The sequence below is a fragment of the Cetorhinus maximus genome, chromosome 12, assembly GCF_964194155.1.
Source record: "Cetorhinus maximus chromosome 12, sCetMax3.hap1.1, whole genome shotgun sequence".
Classification (NCBI taxonomy): Eukaryota; Metazoa; Chordata; class Chondrichthyes; order Lamniformes; family Cetorhinidae; genus Cetorhinus; species Cetorhinus maximus.
Window position 1 is genome coordinate 124,897,633 of NC_135890.1, and position 25,289 is coordinate 124,922,921.

Below are 25,289 nucleotides of genomic sequence, written 5' to 3' on the forward strand. Positions count from 1 at the left end.
CTGCTGTTCCCGGATCTCGGGCCTTTTTCTCTGCCTGCAGCCTGGGTCTCTGGTGACTGGGGCGGCGACTCCAGCATCAGAACATGGCGGCGGCTGGCTCAGAGTTCAGTGTGCGAGGGGTGGAGCCAGAGTGCAGACAATGTATAATTGAAATTGGCAACATAAACCGAAAAGGTCCTAAAGAGTAAACAACGTTAAAGTGAAATGACTTAAAGCGGGGTGACTTACAGCGAGGGCTTACTGTATTTCATTCAAATAATAATTTATATATTTTTGTTGAAATAATGGAGAGGGTTGATGATGTAATGTGGCAGGTGTTGTGTATAAGGACTTTCAAAAGACTTTTGATAAAGTGTCACATGATAAACATGTTAGCATTAAACCCATGGAGCTAAAGGGACAGTAGCAGAATGGATACAACATTGACCAAGGAACAGAAAGCAGAGAGTAGTGGCGAACAGTAGCCTGAGTAACTGAAGGAAGGGGAACAAATAAAGTGGTGAAAACATTTAGAATTGAGAATGGCAAAAATATTGCCTTCAGTAGAGTAACTAACACATACATGATAGCCCAAATAACATTCTTCTGTGCTGGATCATTCTAGTATTCTAGATAATATTGTAAATGGTTGTACCCAAAATTGTTGACCTCTCTTTTGACAGTCAATGGAAATGGAGTTCATGAATTATCTGTTCATTATTGCTGTTTGTCTGGTATATGATGTCAATAATTTCCATCTGTCTCTCCCTTTCTCTAAACCCACAAGCCCATACTTGATGACGTCAAGGTCAACCTTGATCTTATTAAATGGCAGAGTTGGATCAAAGGGCTGAATGGTGACTCCTGCTCCTCCATGAGCTTTTTTTCTTGTGATCAATGTCACTAGCTTTTAGGAACAGACCATTTGAGTGTTTTCCCTCTGGTAAACATATTGATATCAATTAGAGTCAGACATCTGCAGTGCCTGATAAATAATGAATGTTTAGCTGTACTAAATGTATGTGAGGTGGAGAATGAGATATCAGTGAGATGTGCATTTCCCCCATAGCAAGCAGGAAAGCAAGGCACTGATATTAACTTTTGCCTCCACTTCTCAATACAGAATAAAACTAAACTGATGAATTAAAAGGGTTGGCTTATGATTACAAGGTAACTCATTTTGAGCAATTAATTAGAACTTGTTGGTACAATTTTATTGCAGCACTTAACAATTTTTCTGTTTATGATATAAAAAGATCATTTGCAAAGCCACCGAGACAAGTGCAAACTGTTTGTGAATGTATCCTTGTCATGAGAGGCTATAAAGAGATTAACTGGAAATCAGCCAAAGGCATGATGTCAGAGGCAAACTTCCTAAAAGTCCTGATGGAAATGGATTGTGATGCTATTGGGCAGAATCAAGTCAAAACCGTAAAAGGTAAATGCTTGAACTAGAAGTGAAACTGTTTTCATTATTGACCGGGTTGCAGTAACTTTAACAATCAGATACTGGGACATTGCTTGTTAAATTTCATGAAATGTGCAGTTTTTGATCCTATGGTATCTACCTAGATTTCTCCCTCTGCTGACATTACAAGCAGCTGTGGGGTTAGTGGGAGGGCACCTCATTTGTACAGGGTCAGTAGGGATAGTCAAAAACTAGAACATCTGGGGCAGAATTTTGCCCTTGTCGGGTGGGCATGGCAAATGGCCCGGAAGCAGTCGCAAAGCTGACCTCCGCCTGTCATTGTGCCCCGACATCGATTTCACGCTGGTTGGCCAATTAACGGCCGGCCAGCGTGAAACATGTGCTGCAGCGCTCAGCATTGCCGGGGTGGCGGGGGGGCCGCAGGAGGAATGAGAGCTCTGAGGTTTGCACATGTGCGCAAATGAAAGCTCCCTGAGGCACAGAGCTGCCTCAGGGAGCTGAAGATTTTGAACTGTAAAAATAAAGATATTAAAAATAATGAAAATGTGTCCCCTCATGTGAATATATCACATGAGCAGGGACATGTCAAATGTGAGTTTTAAAAGTTTTTTTTCAAATCACTGGTGGAAACCTCATCTTGCCCAAGGATGAGGTTTCGCCAAAAATGCAAAGGCTGCTTGGCCTTATCGCCCGCCCGCCAACCAAACAGTTAGACCGGCAGCAAAAAATTCAAATCAATTCATTGATTAAGGGCCTTAATAGGCCTCTTAATTGTCGGCCGGTGCGCTGTCACCTCTTGTGTGTGCCCACCGAGCGAAATATCATGAGAGCACGCAATGACATCGGGCAAGCGCACTATTTTACTTTCGTTTGGGTAGGCGTGCGCCCGCCTGACAAGAGAAAAATTCAGCCTCTGAAGTCTGGGTGGTGGTTTTTATGACAAAGAATATTGAAGAAAAGATCTTACTTGATTGAAGCCTGCTTCTCTGGCTAGCCTGTCATCCCCTCTGCTGGGCTCACTTTTTTTGTGAAGTCTCAGGATGTGGATGTTGCTGGCAAGGCTGGCATTGACCATCACTAATGATTTTATACAACTGTGGGAAAACCTTCATTGATGAAGAACTAGAGTCACATATGGGATGGCATGTTTCCTTTCCCAAAGGACATTAGTGAATCATTAGGTTTTGATGACAATCCAAGAGCTTTACAGTCACTCCTATTGATGCTTTTTATGATCACATAAACTGTGCACAGCAGTATACAAATGTGGTGGCCAAGGAACATACATGATTATACTATCTCAGAAAATTAAAATCCTTTTGTGTAGATCCGACAGAAATGAGACTCTTCTATACGGCTGTAGTTGAGACTGCTATCCTTCTCGGATGTCTCACTTGGTATTGGCTTGGTGTTGTCTTAGGAAAACAGGGTCTTTAAAGGTACAGAGATTATTGAACCAGGCAGATCTTTTGTGATGAAATTTGCTCTTGATAAATTTTGAAGCAAGTAAAGAATTTCATGAACAATGAACATCACCACATCTCGGTATTACTGTTGGATATGTTCAAGGGAAAAGGCTATAATCCCTCAGATGCAGAAACAATCAGTCCCTGAACTTCTTTTTGCCCATCTCTATAAGAACTTCATACAGAAGTTTGACGTATGGATCGGGACATGCACTCAAGGCAGGACTTACTGACTGATTATAATGCACTGGAATAGTTTTTAAACACAAATCTAATTAGAGTTAGATATCTGTGATACGGTAATTTTCTTTCTTTTATTGTTATTATTCATATATATTTATTTTAACGAATTAGCAATGTACCTGAAACAAATTTCCTTATGGATAATTTATGTATGGATAATAATGAAGTGAATTGAATTGAAAAGTGAGTGAACTGAATTATTGCCAGATTATTGAATTATATTCAGATTCTAAAACTGCTATGATAGAATTTGAGTTCATATTTTCTGGAATACCAGCCCTGGCCTCTTAAGTACTAATCCAGTAAAATAACCACTACATTATTACCCTTCATGTAGCCATTATGGCTTCTTTCAGTGGGAGCACACTAATGCAGGGTTGCAATGAAGTTTGGGAAGCCACCATGTTCCTCTCCCCGCCCCCACGGAAACTTCCGGCAGAGGACAAGATCCAGAATAGCCATTTCCAGGCTTTCTCTCTGCATTGCCAGTGGAAGGAATACACCAGAAAGCCCTTACAAATTCAGGGCCTATATGTCTTATCATGTAACCAGCTCTCCAATATGAAAGAAAAATGTGCCATAGCGATATCACAGTTCAGCTATTAAAAAAGAAATATGTCAGACTGTTAAAGAATAGTGAATTGTTAATGAATACCAGACTGATTCCTGGGATGGCAGAATTGTTGTATGAGGAGAGATTGGCCGACTAGGCCTGTATTCACTGGAGTTTAGAAGAATGAGAGGAGATCTCATTGAAACATCTACAATTCTGACAGGGCTGGACAGACTGGATACATGGATGATGTTTCCTCTGGCTGGGGGGGTCTAGAACAAGGGGTCACAGTCTCAGGATATGGGGTAGACCATTTAGGACTGAGATGAGGAGAAACTTCTTCATCCAGAGGGTGGTGAACCTGTGGAATTCTCTACCATAAAAGTCTGTGGAGGCCAAGTCCCTGAATATATTTAAGAAGGAAATGGATTTCTGGACTCTAAAGGTGTCAAGTGGTATGGAGCGGGAGTATGGAGATGAGATAGAGGGTCAGCCATGATTATATTGAATGGCAAAGCAGCTCGAGGCACCGAGTGGCCTACTCCTGCTCCTATTTTCTATGTAATAGTGTTTCCATTTGTAGGTTTTCTCAAGAATCTGAACACCTCATTTGATGAAATGCAGGCCATCAGTAGAGCAGGGGCTGGAATGTTGAAGTTTGTGGAGGCCGTCATGGGCTACTGTGATGTGGCTAGAGAAATCAAACCAAAACGAGAAAAGGTATGTATCACTCTCAGCAAAGGTAATGTCATAGTGCTTTCTGCACTCATACATTTCTTTTACATTTATCAAAGAATGATCTTTTATAGCAGCCAGATTTAATATTTCTCTCCCTGAAACATGATCTGTTGGATGTGGAATGAAAGCCAACTGAATATATTTGTTATTTCTGTAGGTTGCCAGGTTAGAACGAAATTACTATCAAAGCAAACGGGATCTGGAAAAGATCCAGGCAGAGCTGGCAGCCATACAGAGGGAGCTTCAAGCCTTGAGTGATCGTTACGAGGCTGCAATGAGAGACAAGCAACAACTTCAAGAAGAAGCAGAAATCATGGAACGGAGATTAGTGGCTGCGGACAAACTGATCTCTGGATTGGGATCTGAAAATGTTCGGTCAGTCCTGTCAACAAATGTTCAATGCATCAAAACTAGGGGGTGTAAGTTATCCTTGGTAGGGGAAATAGGTGATCGTGAATTGGCATCCTGTTTTCCTTTTCACAGTGTCAGTGGTGACACACCTCAGGTGGAATTCGAAATGTGCCAGCTATCGTCCAAGACCAATTTCACCCTCTTATAATTTGTGTTTATCTTTATTTCTTGATTCAGTTTTGTACAAGTATTACAGTGTTTGGGGTTTGTGCAAAAACCAACAGCATGAACTGTTTTTTTGATTTTCAGTCTAGAGTTGGCATTAGTAACCTCACTGGATTCATGAGGACCTGGCCTCACCTTCCTCTTTCTCAATTTGCCATTTGAGAAATTCTATTTTAAAGCTGTACTATTTGAATTCTGTTAAAATGTGGGTTAATGTTTCATTGTATAGCCGAGATTATACTTTAAGCATTATTTCGGCGCAGTGTAGAAATTCTAAATTATGGGCAAAATCTTGCCTTTGTCAGGCAGGCTTAGCGGAGGCGGTCGGGAAGCCGGCCTATGTGGGTGGGGGGGGGGGAGGGTGAGCAGGGCAAGTGCGCGCTTGATAATCTCCCTGAGGCACAGAGCTGCCTCAGGAAGATGAAGGGTTATGTAAAAAAAATAAAGAAATTAAAAATGTAATAAGACAGGTCCCCTTATTTGACACTGTCACATGAGCAGGGACATGTTATTAATTAAATTATATAATTTTATTTTATTTTTATTTGCTTTCGGAAACCTTATCCTGCCTGTGGATGACGTTTCCTAAAAAGTGCAAAGGCCGCTTGGCCTTTTTGCCTGCCCGCCAACCGTAAGGTTGGTCAGGCAGCGAAAAATGTAACTTAATTGATAATTTAATGGCCCTAACAGGCCTTTTCATTGTCAGCGGGCACGCTGCTGTTTTCCGCGCGCGCCCGCCGACCGAACTGTTGCGTGACTGCACTTTGGTGTTGGGACGCTCGCCCGACATAAACGCCGTCATTTTACGCTCGAGCGGGCAGGTGTGCACCCGCCCGCCAAGGTGAAAATTCTGCCCTAGGTGTTGACACTGACAAAGCAGTGTTTATTGCTCATCTTTGACTGCCCTGATGGCATTAACAGTCACCTAGACTGTTGGACTAGAATCCCATACAGCTGGACTGGGGAAGGCTGACAGGTTCCCTTCCCTGATGGAGATTAGTGAAGCAGCTGGATTTTTTGATTATTCAGGGGCTTCCATGGTCATATTCTGGTGAGAACTCCCAAATTATTAGATTTATTGAATTTAGTTTCATAACTTGCCATGGTGAGATTTGCACTGATGGCCTCTGGGCTACTGATCAAGTACCAAAATCACCAAGCTAGCAGCTATCCTGTAATAGTGTTATCAGTTCATTTTCCTTATCAGCACATTGTCGCTGCCTGCCAAGATTTTACTGACCTGATAATACTGCCCATTTCTCCTGCGATCTTCTGATCCCAGCTGACACAGAAATGGGCAGTGCAGCATCTTCTGTCTAACTCCAAAGAGCGGAGAAGAGCCGGGAGTGGAGAAGAGCTGGGGGCGGAGGACAGGGCACACCCCCATTTTGCGGTGCCAGCAGCTGACTTCAGATAGATTTTTAAAGGTCTGTCTTAATGAATGAGTGTGAGTTAGTGAATGGGTGTGAGTGAATGGGTAGGTGGGTGAGTTTTTTTTCACAGAATGTAGGTGTTGCTGGCTAGGCCAGCATTTATTGCCCATCCCTAACTGGCCTTGAGAAGGTGGTGATGAGCTTCCTTCTTGAACCGCTGCAGTTCGTGTGGTGTAGGTACACCCACAGTGCTGTTAGGGAGGGAGTTCCAGGACTTTGAACCAATGACAGTGAAGGATTGGCAACACAGTTCCAAGTCAGGATGGTGTATCTTGGGGGGACAACTTGCAGGTGGGGTGGTGTTCCCATGCACCTGCTGCCCTTGTCCTTCTACGTGGTTGAGGTTGTGGGTTTGGAAGGTGCTGTCAAAGGAGCCTTGGTGAGTTGCTGCAGTGCATCTTGTAGATGGTACACACTGCTGCTACTGTGCATCGGTGGTGGAGGGAGTGAATGTTGAAGGTGGTCAATGGTGCTGACTGGGTAGGTGGGTGTGGGTAGCTGGGAGAGGTGGGTAGGTGGGTGAGTGAGTAGTTGGGTCAGGGGTTTAGTTGGTGGTCAGGAATGCGGTTGGGTGGTCAGGAGGTGCAGTCAGATTGGGGAGATACTCAGGTGGTTGAGGGTAGTCAGGTGGTTGGTCACATCGGGTTGGGCGGGCATTCACGTTGGGGCAGGGGTGCAGTTGCAGTCATGTTTGGTGAGTGGGGAGTTTTAAGTAACAATATCCTTTGAAAAAATCTGGCCTGCAGTTAGCAGTTAACTGGTATTTACTTAAAGTAAGTTAATAAATAGTAATTTGGTAGCACAGAACTTGAGTATTATTGAAAAAAGACTTTTGCCGAAGGTTTTCGTCTTGCACTCTTCTGGACAATTCGCCAGAACACTAAATGTAAAGGGAATAACAATTTATACTATTTGAGAAGAGAGTGCTTATTGTTTGGCAAGTGGACTCTGACTGACAGAGGCGTTGCTGATGGTGACTGTCAATTAACTGCCAAGCATTGTTTGAAATTTAAACCAGGCAGCTTGACTCTAATTGGTCAAGGCATTGCCCTGAGGAACGAACCAGCGAATGGCTGTCACTTATTTTGTTTAGCTGAAACAGGTGCAATGTGTGCATAGGTAGAAAGAGGGATGAGGCCCTACAAGCAGAATTTAGGGAGCGAAAAAGCAGATTGAAAAACAGGACCTCAAAGGTAGTAATCTCTGGATTACTTCCAGTGCCACGTGCCAGCGAGTATAGAAATAGGAGGTTAGTCCAGATGAATGCGTGGCTGGAGAGATGGTGCATGAGGCAGGGCTTTAGATTCCTGGGACATTGGGACCGTTTCTGGGTGCGGGTGGGACCTGTACAAGGTGGACGGGTTGCACTTGAACCGGAATGGGACCAACATCCTTGCGGGGAGGTTTGCTAGTGCCGTTGGGGAGGGTCTAAACTAACTTGGCAGGGGGATGGGATCCTGAGAGGAGGTTTAGCAGGGGGAGATGCACAGCCAAAATTAGAAGAGAGAGCAAGTGAGTCTGGAAGGCAAAGAAATTAGAGGGCAGTTAAGGCACAAGGGAGTTTGGCAAGGTTGGATGGTATTTATTTTAATGCAAGGAGTCTGATGAATAAGGCAGATGGGTTGAGGGCACAAATTAACACATGGAAGTATGATGTCATTGCTGTCACAGAGACATGGTTGAGAGAGGGGCAGGATTGACAGCTCAATATTCCAGGATATAGGGTCTTCAGGCGAGACAGGGAAGGAGGTAAAAGAGGAGGGGGTATCGCAATATTGATCAAGGAATCAATTACAGCAGTAAGGAGGGATGACATCTTAAAAGGCTCTTCAAATGAAGCCATATGGGTAGAACTTAAAAACAAAAAAGGAGCAATCACATTGCTGGGAGTGTGCTATAGGCCCCCAAACAGTCAGAGAGAAATAGAAGAGCAGATATATAGGCAAATTTCAGAGAAGTGTAAAAATAATAGGGTAGTAATAGTGGTGGATTTCAACTTCCCCAACATTAACTGGGTTAGTCATAGTGTGATAGGTTTAGAGGAAGCGGAATTCTTAAAATGCAGCCAGGAGAGCTTTTTAAGCCAGTACATAGAAGGCTCTACAAGAGAGTGGCGGTCCTGGACTTAATTTTAGGGAATGAAGCATGGCAAGTGGTAGAGGTATTGGTGGAGGAGCATTTTGCAGATAGTGATCATAACTCCGATAGATTCAAGGTTGCTATGGAAAAGGACAAGGATGGGCCAGAAATCAGAGTTCTAAATTGTGGGAAGGCTGATTTTAATAAGATCAGATGTGATTTGGCCAGAGTGGACTGGGAGCAGCTACTTTTAGGTAAATCTGCGTCAAAGCAGTGGGACTCATTCAAGAAGGAAATGGGAGAGTACAGGGCCAACATATTCCAGGAAAGACAAAGGGTGGGACCAACAAATCCAGGGAACCCTGGATGTTGAGGGATATACAGGATTGGTTAAAGAGAAGAAAGGAGGCTTATGGCAGATACCGAGGGCTCAAATCAGCAGAAACCCTAGAGGAGTATAGAACGTGTAGGGGGGAACTTAAAAAGGAAATTAGGAGAGCAAAAAGGGGGCATGAAGAAACATTGGCAGGTAAGATAAAGGAAAATCCAAAGTTATTTTACAAGTACATTAAGAGTAAGAGGATAACCAGGGAAAGAGTAGGGCCCATTAAGGATCATAATGGTAATTTGTGTGTGGAGCCGGAAGACGTAGGTAGGGTTCTAAATGAATACTTTGTGTCGGTGTTCACAAGTGAGAGGGACGACGTGGCTATGGATATCCGGTAGAAGAACTGTGATATAATTAAAGAAATTAGTATAGAAAGGGAGGAGGTTCTAAGTGGTCTGGCAGGCTTAAAAGTAGATAAATCTCCAGGCCCGGATGAAACGTATCCCAGGCTGTTGAGTGGGGTAAGGGAGAAGATAGCAGGGGCGCCGGCAATAATTTTCAATACCTCTCTGGCCACAGGAGAGGTGCCAGAGGACTGGAGGATGGTCAATGTGGTACCGTTATTCAAGAAGGGAGGAAGGGATAAACCAGGGAACTACAGGCCAGTCAGTCTAACCTCAGTGGTGGGGGAACTATTGGAAGCAATTCTGAGGGACAGAATTAATCTACACTTGGAGAGGCAGGGATTAATCAAGGACAGTCAGCACAGTTTTGTTAAGGGGAGGTCATGTCTGACCAATTTGATTGAATTTTTCGAGGAGGTGACCAGGTGTGCAGATGAGGGCAATGCATTTGACGTAGTCTGCTTGGACTTCCAGTAAGACTTTTGATAAGGTCCCGCATGGGAGACTGATAATGAAGGTAAGAGCCCATGGGATCCAAGGCAATTTGGCGAATTGGATCCAGAATTGGCTGAGTGGCAGGAAGCAGAGGGTGATGGTCGAGGGGTGTTTTTGTGACTGGATGCCTGTGTCCAGTGGGGTTCCACAGGTATCGGTGTTGGGTCCCTTGCTGTTTGTGGTATATATAAATGATTTAGACTTGAATGTAGGAGGGTTGATCAGTAAGTTCGTGGTTGACATGAAAATTGGTGGGGTGATAAATAGTGAGGAGGATAGCCTTAGGTTACAGGAGGATATAGACAGGCTGGTCAGATAGTCTGATCAGTGGCAAATGGAACTTAATCCAGATAAGTGTGAGGTGATGCCCTTGGGCAGGACAAACAAGGCATGGGAATACACAATGAGTGGTAGGACCCTGGGAAGTACCGAGGATCAGAGGGACCTTGGTGTGCATGTCCACCGGTCCCTTAAGGTAATGGGACGGATAGATAAGGTGGTTAAGAAGGCATACGGGATACTTGCCCACAGTCCACCAGTCTTTGGGATGTACAGCCTACATATCTATCATCATACTGGCACTGAAATTCATATACAACATTATTCATTTGTGTGATAGGCAGAACATCTTTTGGCTTGACGGCAGCACCATGTTACTGGTTAATCTCACTCGTGTTGCTACTGTACAGTAAAAGCGTGAAGCAGCTAGCTTCACCTGTTGCTCAAATTTTGAGATGTTTTGTCCTTCCAGGATAATCTGAGGCAAACTGGGCACTTTTCAGGGCCGAAGGTGATTGCCTTAGGCCTTTTCATGAGGGCCCTATTTACAAGGTTGCTAATAAGACCAATCTTAGAGCGTGTGGAACTGTAAGAATCCCAAAGTGTATATTGACCAGTGAAGGTAGGCTTGCGGTAGACTCCGCCCCCCCCCCCCCCCCCCCCCCCCCCCCGCACCCCCCACCTCCCCGGCAAATTTTTCAACTAGAACTTCAAGGAAAAGGAGTTCATTTGACTGCTCCATTTTAAAGGTGAATTTGAGTGCAGGATGGAGCCCATTAAGACGTGTAAGGAAAGTATTACTTGCCTTTATTAGCCGAGGCACAGAATATAAGAGCAGGGAGGTTATGCTGGAACTGTATAAAACGTTGTTGGGCCACAGCTAGAGTATCGCATGCAATTCTGGAATCCGCATTATAGGAAGGATGTTATTGCACCAGAGAGAGTGCAGAGGGGATTTACCAGCGTGTTTCCTGAGAGAGTTTTAGTTATGAGGAGAGATTGGATAGACTGGGGTTATTTTCCCTGGAGCAGAGGAGATTGAGGGAGGACATGATTGAGGTATATAATTATGAGGGGCATAGATAGGGTAGACAGGAAGGAAGTTTCCCCCTTGGTGGAGGGATCAATAACCAGGGGGCATAGATTTAAGGTAAGGGGAAGGAGGTTTAGAGGGGATGTGAGGAAGAATTTTCTTCACCCAGAGGGTGGTGGGAATCTGGAACTCTCTACCTGAAATGGTGGTAGAGGCAGAAACTCTCATAACATTTAAGAAGTATTTGAATGTGCACTTGCGATGCCATGGCATACAAGGCTATGGGCCTCATGCTGGAAAATGGGATTAGAATAGTTAGGTACTTGTGTGATGGGTGCAGACCCGAAGGGCCTTTTTCTGTGCTTTAGACCTCTATGACTCTATGTGCACATATTCTTTCTCTCTGCAAAGAACAGGGGCCTCTGCATTAATATGTGTACCTCCCAATACATGCAAATGCGCCACACTGTGAACCTGACTGACAATCTTAACTTGGTTGTCAGCGTAATTCCTAGCACACTGAGGATTATTTAGCAAATGTTGTCCAATCGCAGAATCACATCTAATGTTGGACACTGTGTTTTGAGTTTTGCAAGCAAGGGCTGGTTGGGTACGTTCTGTACCTTGCCCATTTCGAACAACGGCTGGGACATGCTGTTTGACACGATCCACCAGTCTTTGGGATGTACAGCCTACATACCTATCATCACACTGGCACTGAAACTCATGTACAACATTATTCATTTGTGTGATAGGCAGAACATCTTTTTGGCTTGACGGCACCATCATGCTAGTGGTTAATCGCACTCGTGTTGCTACTGTACAGTAAAAGCGTGAAACAGCTAGCTTCACCTGTTGCTCAAATTTTGAGATGTTTTGTCCTTCCAGGATAATCTGAGGCGAACTGGGCACTTTTCAGGGCCGAAGATGATTGCCTTAGGCCTTTTCATGAGGGTCCTATTTACAAGGTTGCTAATAAGACCAATCTTAGAGCGTGTGGAACTGTAAGAATCCCAAAGTGTATATTGACCAGTGAAGGTAGGCTTGCGGTAGACCGTGGTAGGGAACCCCACCCCCCGCACCCCCCCCCCCCCCCCCCCCCCCACCTCCACCTCCTCGGCAGATTTTTCAACTAGAACTTCAAGGAAAAGGAGTTCATTTGACTGCTCCATTTTAAAGGTGAATTTGAGTGCAGGATGGAGCCCATTAAGACTTGTAAGGAAAGTATTACATGGAGCTGCAGATTTAAATATAGCAAACGTATCATCCACATATCTGAACGATGCGAGAGGTAAGAGGTTAGGTGTCATTTCACCGAAGACACGTTTCTAATGGAACCCAACAAAAATGTTTGTGAGAGCTGGGTCTGGAGCAGATCCCATGGCAACACCATCCATTTGGGCATACATGTGGTCATGAAAACTGAACTCAACTGCTTGAGTTGCCAAGTTCATAAGTTCAATAAATACTGATTCACGCATTGTTGGTGGGTCTTGATCACCATGATATAGTGCTACAGTGCAAATATCTATGGCTTTCTTAAGTGGAACATTGGTGAATAGGCTAGCAATGTCAAGCGAGCACATCGACACAGCACTGCTATCGGTATGCAAGTCCTTTTCATCCTTTGCAAATGTGAAGGAGTCCTTCACCGTGTATGTGGAAAACTTGTTCAAAACTGTTTGTAACAATTTGCCCAACCATTTGGCCAATTCATGTTGTGCGGAACCGGTCATAGATAAGATAGGGTGTAGAGGGACATCAATTTTGTGTGTCTTGGTCAACTGGTCAATATACATATTGGGATTCTTCCAGTTCCACGTGCTATAAGATTGGTCTTATCAGACCGAGCCATGTGCTCACCATGCAAGCTTGATGCCAAAATAGAACACATCAAAGGGATCCTGCAGGATAATGGCTACCCTGATCAGATCATTTCGCGTTATATATCGCACAAACTCTTTTGGCATTAAAAAGTCTACCTCAGATTACCCTGGAAGGACGAAACACCTCAAGAATTTGAGCAACGGATGAAGCTAGCTGTTTCACACGAGTGGTGTTCGCCACTAACATGATGCTGCCGTCAAGCCAAAAAGATGTTTTGCCTATCACACAAATGAGTAATGTGCTATGTGAATTTCAGTGCCATTGTGACGCTAGGTATGTAGTCTGTACATCCCAAAGACTGGCAGATCGTATCAAACAGCATGTCCCTTCCACTGTTCACTAGGTGCAAGGTACTGCCATACTCAACCAGCCTGTGTTTACAAAACTCAAAACACAGTGTCCAACATTAAATGTGATTCTGCGATTGGACAACATTTGCTAAATAATCCTCAGTGTGCTAGGAATTATGCTGACAACCAATTTAAGATTGTCAGTTGGGTTTGCAGTGTGGTTCATTTGCGTGTACTGGCAGCTACATATATTAATACACAGAGCCCTGTTCTTTGTGGACAAAAAGAACATGTACAAGCTGATTGAGTGGGCAAATGCATGGCAGATGCAGTATAATGTGGATAAATGTGAGGTTATCCACTTTGGTAGCAAAAACAGGAAGGCAAATTATTATCTGAATGGCTATAAATTGAGAGAGGGGAATGTGCAACGAGATCTGGGTGTCCTTGTACACCAGTCACTGAAGGTAAGCATGCAGGTGCAGCAGGCGGTAAAGAAGGCAAAATGGTAAGTTGGCCTTCATAGCCAGAGGATTCAAGTACAGGAACAGGGATGTCTTGCTGCAATTGTACAGGGCCTTGGTGAGACCACACCTGGAATATTGTGAGCAGTTTTGGTCTCCTTATCTGAGGAAGGATGTACTTGCTATAGAGGGAGTGCAGCGAAGGTTTGCCGACTGATTCCTGGGATGGCAGGACTGACATATGAGGAGAGATTAAGTCGATTAGGATTATATTCGCTGGAGTTCAGAAGAATGAGGGGGGATCTCATAGAAACCTATAAAATTATAACAGGACCAGACAGGGTAGATGCAGGAATGATGTTCCCGATGGTGGGGGAGTCCAGAACCAGGGGCCACAGTCTGAGGATACGGGGTAGATCATTTAGGACTGAGATGAGGAGAAATTTCTTCACCCAGAGAGCGATGAGCCTGTGGAATTCGTTACCACAGAAAGTAGTTGAGACCAAAACATTGTATGTTTTCAAGAAGGAGTTAGATATAGCTCTTGGGGCGAAAGGGTATGGGAAGAAAGCGGGAGCAGGCTATTGAGTTAGATGATCAGCCATGATCATAATGAATGGCGGAGCAGGCTGGAAGGGCCAAATGGCCTACTGCTCCTAGTTTCTATACATTGCGCTGTTTCAGCTAAACAAAATAAGTGACAGCTATTCACTAGTTCATTTCTCAGGACAATGCCTTGACCAATCAGAGTCAAGCTGCCTGGTTTAAATTTCAAACAATGTTTGGCAGTTAATTGACAGTCACCATCAATTGGTGCAACCTATATGGCAACATGGGGGCTGTGCTTGATTTCTCCCTTGTTATTGTTAATTTAGTTAATTGTTTTAACTCTAAAAGAGACTACATGGCAACATGCTCGGCCCCGACGTTATACTGGGTTTTGAGGTGGCCCATGTGCACAGTGGTCTTCCGTCTGAACATTCCCCTGTTCGGACGGAATTCCACATTGGCCCCAAGCCCCGAGCCCTCCCTCAGGTGCCAGTGCCCCGCAATATGAGCCGCCTCGGGGAAATGCCCACCGTGTCATTTAGCACGGCACAGAGGAGTTTCCTGTATGGACTGCTGCTGCACGCCCTTCACTTCCTTGCCCTTGTCTGCCGCCCGGACACGCCCTGGCATGCCTTGTTGCTGTCCGGCGGGGAGGTCCCCATTGGGAGGCCCTCTACAGAGGTGTCCTCCCACTTTCCATCGGGGACCTGGGGTGGAGGGTGTTGCATGCAGCAGTCCCCTATAAATGTCAAATGTGTCGGTTCACGGACTCCCAGGATACCTGCCCTTTTTGTGGTCTTGTGGAGTCCGTGGACCATGTCTATATTAATTGTTGTAGGCTGCACTCCCTTTTCAGTTATTTAAAAAACCTTTTATTACTGTTTTGTTTGTACTTCAATCCCATACTCCTGATCTATGGACACCCGGTGCGGAGGGGGCTGGGAAGGAGGAGGATCTCTTCATGAACCTTCTCCTGGGCTTGGCCAAGTTAGCCATTAACAGGTTCAGGCAGCGGGCGATCGAGGGGGCCGTCCCACCCAACTGTTAGGCCGTCTTCCGCGGCTACGTTCGCGGCCAGGTGTCCCTGGAGAGGGAGCACGCTGTGTCTGCTGGCACTGTTGAGGTGTTCCGTGCCCGGTGGGCACCGTGGGGCCTGGGGTGCTTTATCGATCCTCTTAATCGCATTTTGATTTGATGTTTATAAGTTTTCTTTAAACTTTGTCTTTGGTTTTACAGCTAACCTAACTTAGGAGCTGTGTTTACTTTATCCCTCATTTTGTTGATTTAGTTTATTAGGTTGGCTTTAAAAGAGCTACATGGCAACATCTGTACCAATGAGAGCTTACTTGCCAGCCAATCAGCACCCTCTTCTTATATAGTATAAATTGTTGTTCCCTTTGCATTTGGTATTCTTGTGAATTGCCCTGATCAGTGTAAGGCTAAAAGCTTCAACAGAAAAAGTCTCCTTTTTCAGCAATACTTAAATTAATAAATTGAGGTAAGTATCTTCCAGACTTAGCCAGGGATAAACAAGCTCTACTGGAGAGCAGCTGATTAGTTAAATTGTTAATTTGGTTAAAATAGGGTTAATTGGCTAACTAGTCTAAACTAGTCTCAGCGCCAAAGACTATAAATATAAAGGTCTGGGTGCAGCTCTGTAAACAGTGCAGATTGAAAGCAGAGTGAAGTGAGCTGATACGAGTTTGGTGAGTGGGGAGTTTGGGACTGTACTGTTGGGATGGTCTATACTTGAACCATGCTGGAACCAGTGTTCTAGCAAGCCATGTAATTAGGGAAGTAGAGTGGGGGAAGGAGTTGCTCTTTCTTTTCTATTATTTTCTTACTTCGGTGCAGCAGAAGGAGCTGGTTAATGAGTAACTGGTAAGCCAATTAGGAATTAAGAAATGTATGACTCTTAGTTGAATGTGATATTAGCATTTAATAAGCACAGTAAATTGTAGCATACATAGGAACTATTCTAAGTTATTTAAAAAAGTAATTAAATTAACTAAATAACATAAGTAACAATGACAGGACAGTGTTGCAGCTGTGGAATGTTGGTCCTCCTGAACGCCAATGCAATCCAGAGCAAATGTGTCTGCAGGAAGTGTAAGCAGTTAGGGGAATTCTAGATCAGGATTATTGATCTGGAAGCAGAACTGCACATACTGTACAACATCAGGGAGGGGGAGAAATATCTGGACACTTTGTACCAGAAGATGGTCATACCTCTTAGAATAGGGCTGTCTGTTTTGGTCAGCAGTGAGGGACAGGAGGGTGTGACCATGAGTGAGGCAAGTATAGGGACCAAGCAGACAGTAGTGGAGGAGCCTCATACTTTGCAATTGTCAAACAGGTTTGAGGTGCTTGCAATCTATGCGGACAAAAGCAAGACCTGCAGGGTGGAATAGCAGACTGGCCATGGCACCATGATGCAGGAAGCTGTTCAAGCAGGGGGAGCAAAAATGAATGTCATGGTAGTAGGGGACAGTAAAGTCAGGGGATAGACACTGTTTTTTGCAGCCAAGAGCGAGAATCCAGAAGGCTGAGTTGTCTGCCTGGTGCCAGGGTTTGGGATATCTGCTCAGGACTGGAGAGAAGCTTGCAATTGGAGCGGCAGGATCCTGTTGTCGTGGTCCATGTAGGTACCAAAGACATGGGTAGAACTAGGAAAGAGGTTCTGCATAAAGAGTATGAGAAGCTAATCATCTCTGGATTATTACCAGAGCCACGTGCAAATTGGCATAGGGTAAATAAAATTAGAGAGATGAATGCACAGCTCAAAGACTAGTGTGGGAGAAGGTGGGTTCTAGTTTGTGAGGCACTGGCACCTGTACTGGGGAAAATGGGGGCTGTACTGTTGGGGCAGTCTATACCTGAACCGTGTTAGAACCAATGTTCTAGCAAACCACGTTACTAGGAAAGTAGAGAGGGTTTTAAACTAAAAAGTGGGGACAAGGGAGCAAATTTAGGAAGACGTAAAGCAAAGCGTAGAGACAAGAGAGAAAGGTATTAATATGAGAAATGATAAACAGACTATGAGAAGGGACAGAGAGTACAAATCTAAGAGTTACTCAGCAGATAAGGCTAAACGCTACAAAAATAATAAAAGGACAACCATAGGCTGTGCATTTGCATGCACACAGCATTCAAAACAAAACAGATGAACTGATAGCTCAAATAGAAATAAATAAGTACGATATGATAGCCATTACAGAGACATGGCTGCAGGTTAACGTAGATTTGCACCTCAAAATTGAAGGGTACATGACATTTAGGAAGGATAAGAAGCTAGGAAAAGGCGGAAGGGTGGCTCTGTTAATTAATGTTAATTAATGATGGGTATTAGCACAGTAGAGAGGGATGACCTAAGTTCAGGAAACCAGGATGTAGAAGTGGTTTGGGTAGAGATGAAGAATGATAAGTCACTTGTGGGAGTGGTGTATAGGCCACCTAATAGTAACCACATGGTAGGATGGGGTATAAAGGAAGAGATAATCGGAGCTTGTCAGAAAGGTACACCGATAATCATGGAGGATTTTAATCTACATATAGACTGGAAAAATCAGATGGGTAAAGGTAGCGTAGATGAGGAGCCCAGAGAATGATTTTCAGGATAGTTTCTTAGAATAGCATGTTCTAGAGCCAAACAGAGAGCAGGCTGTAGTAGACCTGGTATTGTGCAACGAGAAAGGATTAATTGATAACCTCATAGTGAAGGCACCCCTAGGTAGCAGCGATCATAATATGATTGAATCTTACATTCAGTTTGAGGGAGAGAAAAGTGGGTCCAAGACTAGTATTTTAAATTTAAATAAGGGCAATTATGAGGGCATGAAAGCAGATCTAGCTAAAGTGAACTGGTAAATTAGGTTAAAGGATAGGTCAATAGAAATGCAATGGCAGACATTTAAAGGGATATTTCAGAATATACAGAATAGATACTTTCCAAGGAGAGGACCCACTATCTGTGGTTAACTAAAATAGTTAAGGATAGGAGCAAACTTAGTGAAAAAGCATATAATTGTGCAAAGATGGGTTGCAGGTCAGAAGATTGGACAGAATGTAAAAAACAGCAAAGAATGACTAAAAGATTAATAAGGAGAAAAAAAATTAGAGTACAAGAGAAAGTTTCTATAGATATTTAAAAAAGAAAAGTTAACAAAGCGAGCATTGGTCCTATAGAAACTGGGTCTAGGGAATTAATAATGGAAAGTAAGGAGATGGAAGGTGAATTGAACAGATATTTTGCATCAGTTTTCACTATAGAGGATGCAAGTAACATCCCAGAAATAGCTGTAAATCAGGAAATGGAATTGAGGGAGGAACTTAAGAAAATTACATTCACCAAGGAAGTGGTCTTGAGAAAATTGTTGGAGCTGCAGGCTGACAAGTCTCCGGGTCCTGATGGACTTCGTTCTAGGGTCTTTAAAGAGTGGCCAGTGAGATAGTTGATGCCTTAGTTTTAATTTTTCAACATTCCCTAGATTTGGGGAAGGTTCCATTAGGTCGGAAAATAGCAAATGTAACGCCTTTATTCATAAAAGGATGGAGACAGAAAGCAGGAAACTACATGCCAGTTAGCTTAACATCTGCCATAGGGAAAATGTTAGAAGCTATTATTAAAGACATTATAGCAGGCACATGGGGAAATTCAAGGTAATCAGGCAGAGTCAACATAGTTTTGTGAAAGTGAAGTCATGTTTAACCAAGTTATTGGAATTCTTTGAAGGAGTCACATGTGCTATGGATAAAAGGGAACTGGTGGATGCACTGTACTTAGATTTCCAGAAGGCATTTGATAAGGTGCCGCATCAAAGGTTATTGTGGAAAATAAAAGCTTATATTGTAGGGGGTAAAATATTGGCATTGATAGATTGGCTAGCTAACAGGAAACAGAGAAAGTAGGCATAAATGAGTCATTTTCTGATTAGCAAGATATAACGAGTGGTGTGCCACACGGATCAGTGCTGGGGGCCTCAACTTTTTACAATTTATATAAATATTTTGGATGAAGGGACCGTAGGTATGGTTGCTAAATTTTGCTGATGACACAAAGATAGGTAGGATCTGGGTATTCTAGTGCATGAATCACAAAAGGTTAGTGTGCAGGTACAGCAGGCAATTGGGAAAGCTAATAGAATGTTATCGATAATTGCAAGGGGAATTGAATACAAAAATAAGGAGGTTATGCATTGGTGAGACCACATGTGGAGTACTGTGTACAATATTGGTCTCCTTATTTAACAAAGGATACAAATGCGTTGGGAGCAGTTCAGAGAAGGTTTACTAGATTAATACCAGGATTGGGAGGTTGTCTTATGAGGAAAAGTTGGACAGGCTGGGCTTGTATCCACTGGAGTTTAGAAGAGTAGGAGGCGACTTGCTTGAAACATATAAGACCCTGAGGGGTCTTGACAGGGTGGATGTTTCCTCTTGTGGGAGAACCGAGAACTAGGGGTTCTAAAAATAAGGAATTGCCCATTTATGACAGATAAGGAGAATTTTTTTCTTTCAGAGGGTTGTGAGACTTTGGAACTCTCTTCCTGAAAAGGTGGTGGAAGCAGAGTCTTTGAATATTTTTAAGGCAGAGGTGGATAGATTCTTGACAAGCAAGGGGGTAAAAGCTTATTGGGGGGTAGGAGAGAATATGGAGTTGAGGTTACAATCAGATCAGCCATGATCTAGTTAAATGGTGGAGTAGGCTCGAGGGGCTGAATTTCCTTCTGCTGTCCCTAATTTGATATGTTAGTGTGCTTGTATGGGTGGGGGGCGCGCGTAGTTGAGTAGATGGTTAGTCAGGTGCGGTGTATTCACGTCTGGTAGGGGTGTAGTTGGGTCAGGCCCAGGGGGCTAGTCAGTTCGAGGGGTAGTGGGGTCGGGGGATAGTTGAGTTGGGGCATAGTCAGGTCGGGGGGTAGCCGGGGTTAGTTGCATCAGGTCTGGTGGGTGGTCAGATGAAGGGGTAATTGGGTCATAGCAGTAGTCAGGTTGTCAGGAATAGCCAGGTTGTTGGGGATGTAGTCAGGTCGTGGGGTTGTCGGGTTGAGGGGTAGTCATGTTGGGCCAGGTGGTCGGATGGTTGCGGGGTAGTAACATTGGGTTAGTGGGTACTTGGGTGGTTGAGGGGTGGTGGTAGTCAGATGGTCAGGGCTAATCAGGTGGTCAGGGGATAGCCAGGTGCATGGGGGTGTAGTCAGGTGGTGAGGGGGTAGTCAGGATTTCGGGTGGGTGATTGGGGGAGTCAGTTGTGGAGTTACACAGGTGTTACATCGATTTATTAAACTGTCCAACATTTCCAGAGTAAGTACACAGGTAAGTCCTGTGTATCTCACCCAAGATTCCGCCCTGAACTCAGGGTCAGAGACACTTGCGGAGGGTCCCGGGCAGCAGGAAATCAGCCCATCGGAAGTTTAAATTTCGTGGGCAATTCCTATGGATGGCTGCACCTCAGGACTTCCGCAAGGCCCTAATGTGCATCGCCCGATGTGCATCCCATCTCCGACAACCTGAAGACTGAAAGATTTTGGCCAGTATCTCTTTGAGAAAGGAAAAAATCCCTGACTAGCACAGACTGGTAGTGAAAGGATGACACTAATTGGAAGCAAAGAAGTTGACTTTGCAGAATGCATAGAGATATGTTTTTCTTTACACACATTCTTTTTTTCCATCATGACATGGCCCATCATCATCTTGCAGTGATAGCATTTCAAATCTTCTTCCCTGTGCCCTGTAACACATTCTTGAAAGACATTTCCTTTGGATGTTAGTTTGATTTAGAAGTAATACTAAAGATAATCAAAGAAAATCTATCTCAAGAAAGGAATAACTTGCATTGATTTAGCACCTTGCATGGTCTTGCACCACCTCAAAGTGTATAACAGCCAGTCAATTAATTATTAAGTGCAGTCACTGTTGTTTATATAGGCAAATAATGCAGCCAATTTGTGTACAGCCAGCAGGGGAGGCAAATGAATATTTTTTTCCGTTTATGGTAGTACTAGTTAAAGGATGAAGGGCTCTATTAATTCAGGAATTAGAAAGCAGTTCAGTTGGCACACCATTATCAATAAATAATTACTCTCCAATTTAAATTGAAATTCAAATATCAACATTAGTTTTTAGTATGGAACATAAATCCCTTAAGACTGAGTTAAAATATTTAATTAAACATGGTATATAGAAATTTTGCTGCTGTCTGAGCATAAGAAAAGCATTCATCTTCAATTTCCCCCACTCAGATGGACAAAGGACTTGGAGGATCTAAAGATACGTCGAGTGAGATTACTTGGAGATTGTCTGATTTGTGCTGCTTTTCTGAGCTATGAAGGGGCTTTTAGCTCAGAGTTCCGCAGTGAAATGATTTACCATGAATGGCAGAATGATGTACTGAAACGTGAAATTCCATTGAGTCAACCGTTTCGTTTGGAAAACTTGCTTACAGATGAAGTTGAAATCAGCAGGTGTGTTGCATCATAGTACAAATATGATTATATTGCTCCTGTTAAATTTTGCCCTTATGCCTGAAAACCACAGCTTTACAGATAACGTAACGATTGGAGCCAATTTTCCTCTTTGGTTTCATAATAGAAGTAGAAAGACTTGTATTTATATAACGCCTTTCTCAACCTCAAGACAATTCAAGGCACTTTACTACAATGAACAGATCATCTATATTTTCCTTAAGCTTTCCTCCTCGCTGTCAACCACACAGCCATTTTTTGTATCGTCTGCAAACTTCTTTATCACGTCCCCTACATTTGAGCCTAAGCCATTTATATAAACTGCAAAAAGCAAGTGTCCCAGTACTGAGCCTTGTGAAACCCCAGTGGTAACAGTCCTTTAGTCCCAAAAATACCTGTCAATCATAACCCTTAGTTTCTTGCCTCTCAGCCTTTTCTGGATCCAATTTGCCACTCTCCCTTGGATCCCATGAGCTTTTATTTGTTGACCAGCTTGCCATGTGGGACCTTGTTGAAAGCCTTGCTAAAATCCATGTAGACACATCCATTGCACTGCTCTCATCAACCCTACTTGTTACCACCTCAAAACCATTCAACCAAGTTAGTCAGACATGACCTTCCCTTTACAAATCCATGTTAACTTTCCTTGATTAATCTGTGCCTTTCTAAATGAAGGCTTATACTGTCCCTTGGAGTTTGTTCTAATAATTTGCTCACAACTGAAGTTAAACTAACCGACCTACGGGCAGAATCATCCCAGGTTTGCATTGAGTGCTGTAGTGGCTGGTGGCGATGGCGGATTTTCACGCTGTCTTGCCCCGAACCCGCCACATTACTTATGCATTCCCGGGAAACACTATTTCCATGACGGCTGGCTCTCATTCACCCACCACGCCATCATCTTGCTGCTTCATCACACCAGGTGCCATATTTAAAGTCCAGCCTCGGTGTTTCCACCCAACAGCTACTGCAGGGAAGAAGTCCACGAAAGGCAAAAAGACTGCAGCTCCTAGGCTTAATGACACATCACTGGAATGCCATTTGGATGCTGTAGAGGCCTGCTGTGAGGTTCTCTACACCCGCTCTAGGCCGCAGGACTGGCAGCGACATCACCAATCCAGCATGGCAGGCAGTGACAGCAGTGGCGGCAGGCAGTGACAGCAGTGGCCACTGCCAGTGCTGCACAGAAGTTGTCCATCCAATGCAGATAGAGGATGAATAACCTCATCCATGCAGCCAGGGTAAGGCAAACATATATTCACTCTAAACTCACACACAAGCCCATCACACGTTCACTGGCATCTCACTCACTGCCAACTCAAGGGACATCACTAGCCATACTCTCTCACTCCCTCACACGTCCGTCTGGCCTCATTTCCTCTGGAGACTGCCTCCTCGGCCATTTTGAGGCCACTTGCACAGGTTAACATGTGCCTCCACAATCACCCTGGGATACCCCCCTCCCCTCTAGTACAGCCCTCCCCCTGCAGCCTCTTCCCTTGCCAGAAGCCACTTCTCCCCCTTTCCCTAAGCAATACCTTGCCCTGCAGCCATTGAAAAGCCACCTACGTATGGCTAATCTGGTAGGTAGAGACCTACCCGTGAGACCTCCTAAAAGCGATGTGATGCTCTCTGTGAAGCCTGGCACTGCTGACTGCGAGTGCTGACCGAAGCAAGGTAGGTAAACAAACCTTGAAGTCCCAAGCGAAGTGCAGCCTGCCAGGCGCTCGTTGCTTATGTGCTATTGTGAAACACATCAGCATATTTGCCCACTGATGTGGGCAGACAATCCAGTTGGCGGGGTCGGGTTGGGTGGAGGAGACAAGTCCGGTGGGCAAGCCTAATAATGATATACTGATGTATTACAATGAGGTTCCTGATGGCGGGAAACACGGCCTGCCATCGGTGGGCTGAGCGGTCGATCACAAACTGGTTTCACGCCGTTGTGAAACCAATTGCGTCATATTGTCCACTCATGCCACCGAACACACTCGACACTGGCGGGCACGGAAAATCCCGGCCCCAATTACTCAGATTATCCCTTCCTCCCCTTTTAAACAACTGCACAGTGTTGGCAGTTCCCCATTCCTCTGTCACCACTCCTGCAGCCAGGGAGGATTGAAACATGATGACCAAAGCCTCCGCAATTTTCTCCCTTGCTTCTTTTGACAACCTTGGATATATTTCACAGAATCTCACAGTGCAGAAGAGGCCCTTCGGCCCATCGAGTCTGCACCGACACGTGAGAAACACCTGACCTACCTACCTAACCCCATTTACCAGCACTTGGCCCATAGCCTTGAATGTTATGACGTGCCAAGTGCTCATCCAGGTACTTTTTAAAGGATGTGAGGCAACCCGCCACCACCACCCTCCCAGGTAGCGCATTCCACACCGTCACCACCCTCTGGGTAAAAATGTTTTTCCTCACATCCCCCCCAAACCTCCTGCCCCTCACCTTGAACTTATGTCCCCTCGTGACTGACCCTTCAACTAAGGGGAACAGCTGCTCCCTATATACCTGTCCATGCCCCTCATAATCTTGTACACCGTGATCAGGTCGCCCCTCAGTCTTCTCTGCTCCAACGAAAACAACCCAAGTCTAACCAACCTCTCTTCATAACTTAAATGTTTCATCCCAGGCAACATCCTGGTGAATCTCCTCTGCACCCCCTCCAGTGCAATCACATCCTTCCTACAATGTGGCAACCAGAACTGCACACAGTACTCCAGCTGTGGCCTCACCAAGGTTCTATACAACTCCAACATGACCTCCCTACTTTTGTAATCTATGCCTCGATTGATAAAGGCAAGTGTCCCATATACCTTTATCACCACCCCACTAACGTTCCCCTCCGCCTTCAGAGATCTATGGACACACACGCCAAGGTCCCTTTGTCCCTTGGAACTTCTGAGTGTCATGCCGTTCATTGAATACTTCCTTGTCAAATTACTCCTTCCAAAGTGTATCACCTCACACTTTTCAGGGTTAAATTCCATCTGCCACTTACCTGCCCATTTGACCATCCCATCTATATCTTCCTGTAGCCCAAGACACTCAACCTCACTGTTAACCACCCGGCCAATCTTTGTGTCATCTGAAAACTTACCAATTCTAACCCCCACATAGTCATCTATGTCGTTTATATAAATGACAAATAATAGGGGACCGAGCACAGATCCCTGTGGTACGCCAGTGGACACTGGCTTCCAGTCACTAAAGCATCCTTCTGTCATCATCCTTTCATCCTGGCCTGACAATTTATCTATTTTCAAAGATGTCAAACCCTTTAATATTTCCTCTCTTACAATGTCTATCCCATGTAATATTTCACACTATTCCTCCTTAACTACGATGTCATCATTGACCCCCTCTTTTGTGAAGACAGCTGCAAAGTATTCATGAAAAACCTTAACCACATCCTCGACCTCCACACATGTCATCTTTTTGGTCCCTAATAGATCCTACTCTTTCTTTAGTTATCTTCCTGATCTTTATGTACTTGTAAAACATCTTCGGATTTTCCTTAATTACTTGCCTGTATTTTTTCATGCCCCCCTCTTTGTGTTCCTAATTTCTCTTTTAATTTCACCTCTAAAT

The 25,289-nt window shown here is 44.3% G+C and overlaps 2 protein-coding genes across 2 annotated transcripts in view; one reads left to right on the forward strand and one right to left on the reverse strand.

Annotated features, from left to right (window-relative positions):
* The window catches only part of eif2b1 (eukaryotic translation initiation factor 2B, subunit 1 alpha), a 1,065,098-nt gene that overhangs the window by 432,425 nt on the left and 607,384 nt on the right, over window positions 1-25,289 (reverse strand). The window lies entirely within an intron of this gene.
* Window positions 1-25,289, forward strand: part of dnah10 (dynein axonemal heavy chain 10) — a 350,590-nt gene that overhangs the window by 267,177 nt on the left and 58,124 nt on the right. The window contains 4 exon segments of the mRNA XM_078554603.1: window positions 1,236-1,417; window positions 4,254-4,390; window positions 4,566-4,783; window positions 21,467-21,688. Of these exon segments, the coding sequence (XP_078410729.1) occupies window positions 1,236-1,417; window positions 4,254-4,390; window positions 4,566-4,783; window positions 21,467-21,688 (759 nt within the window).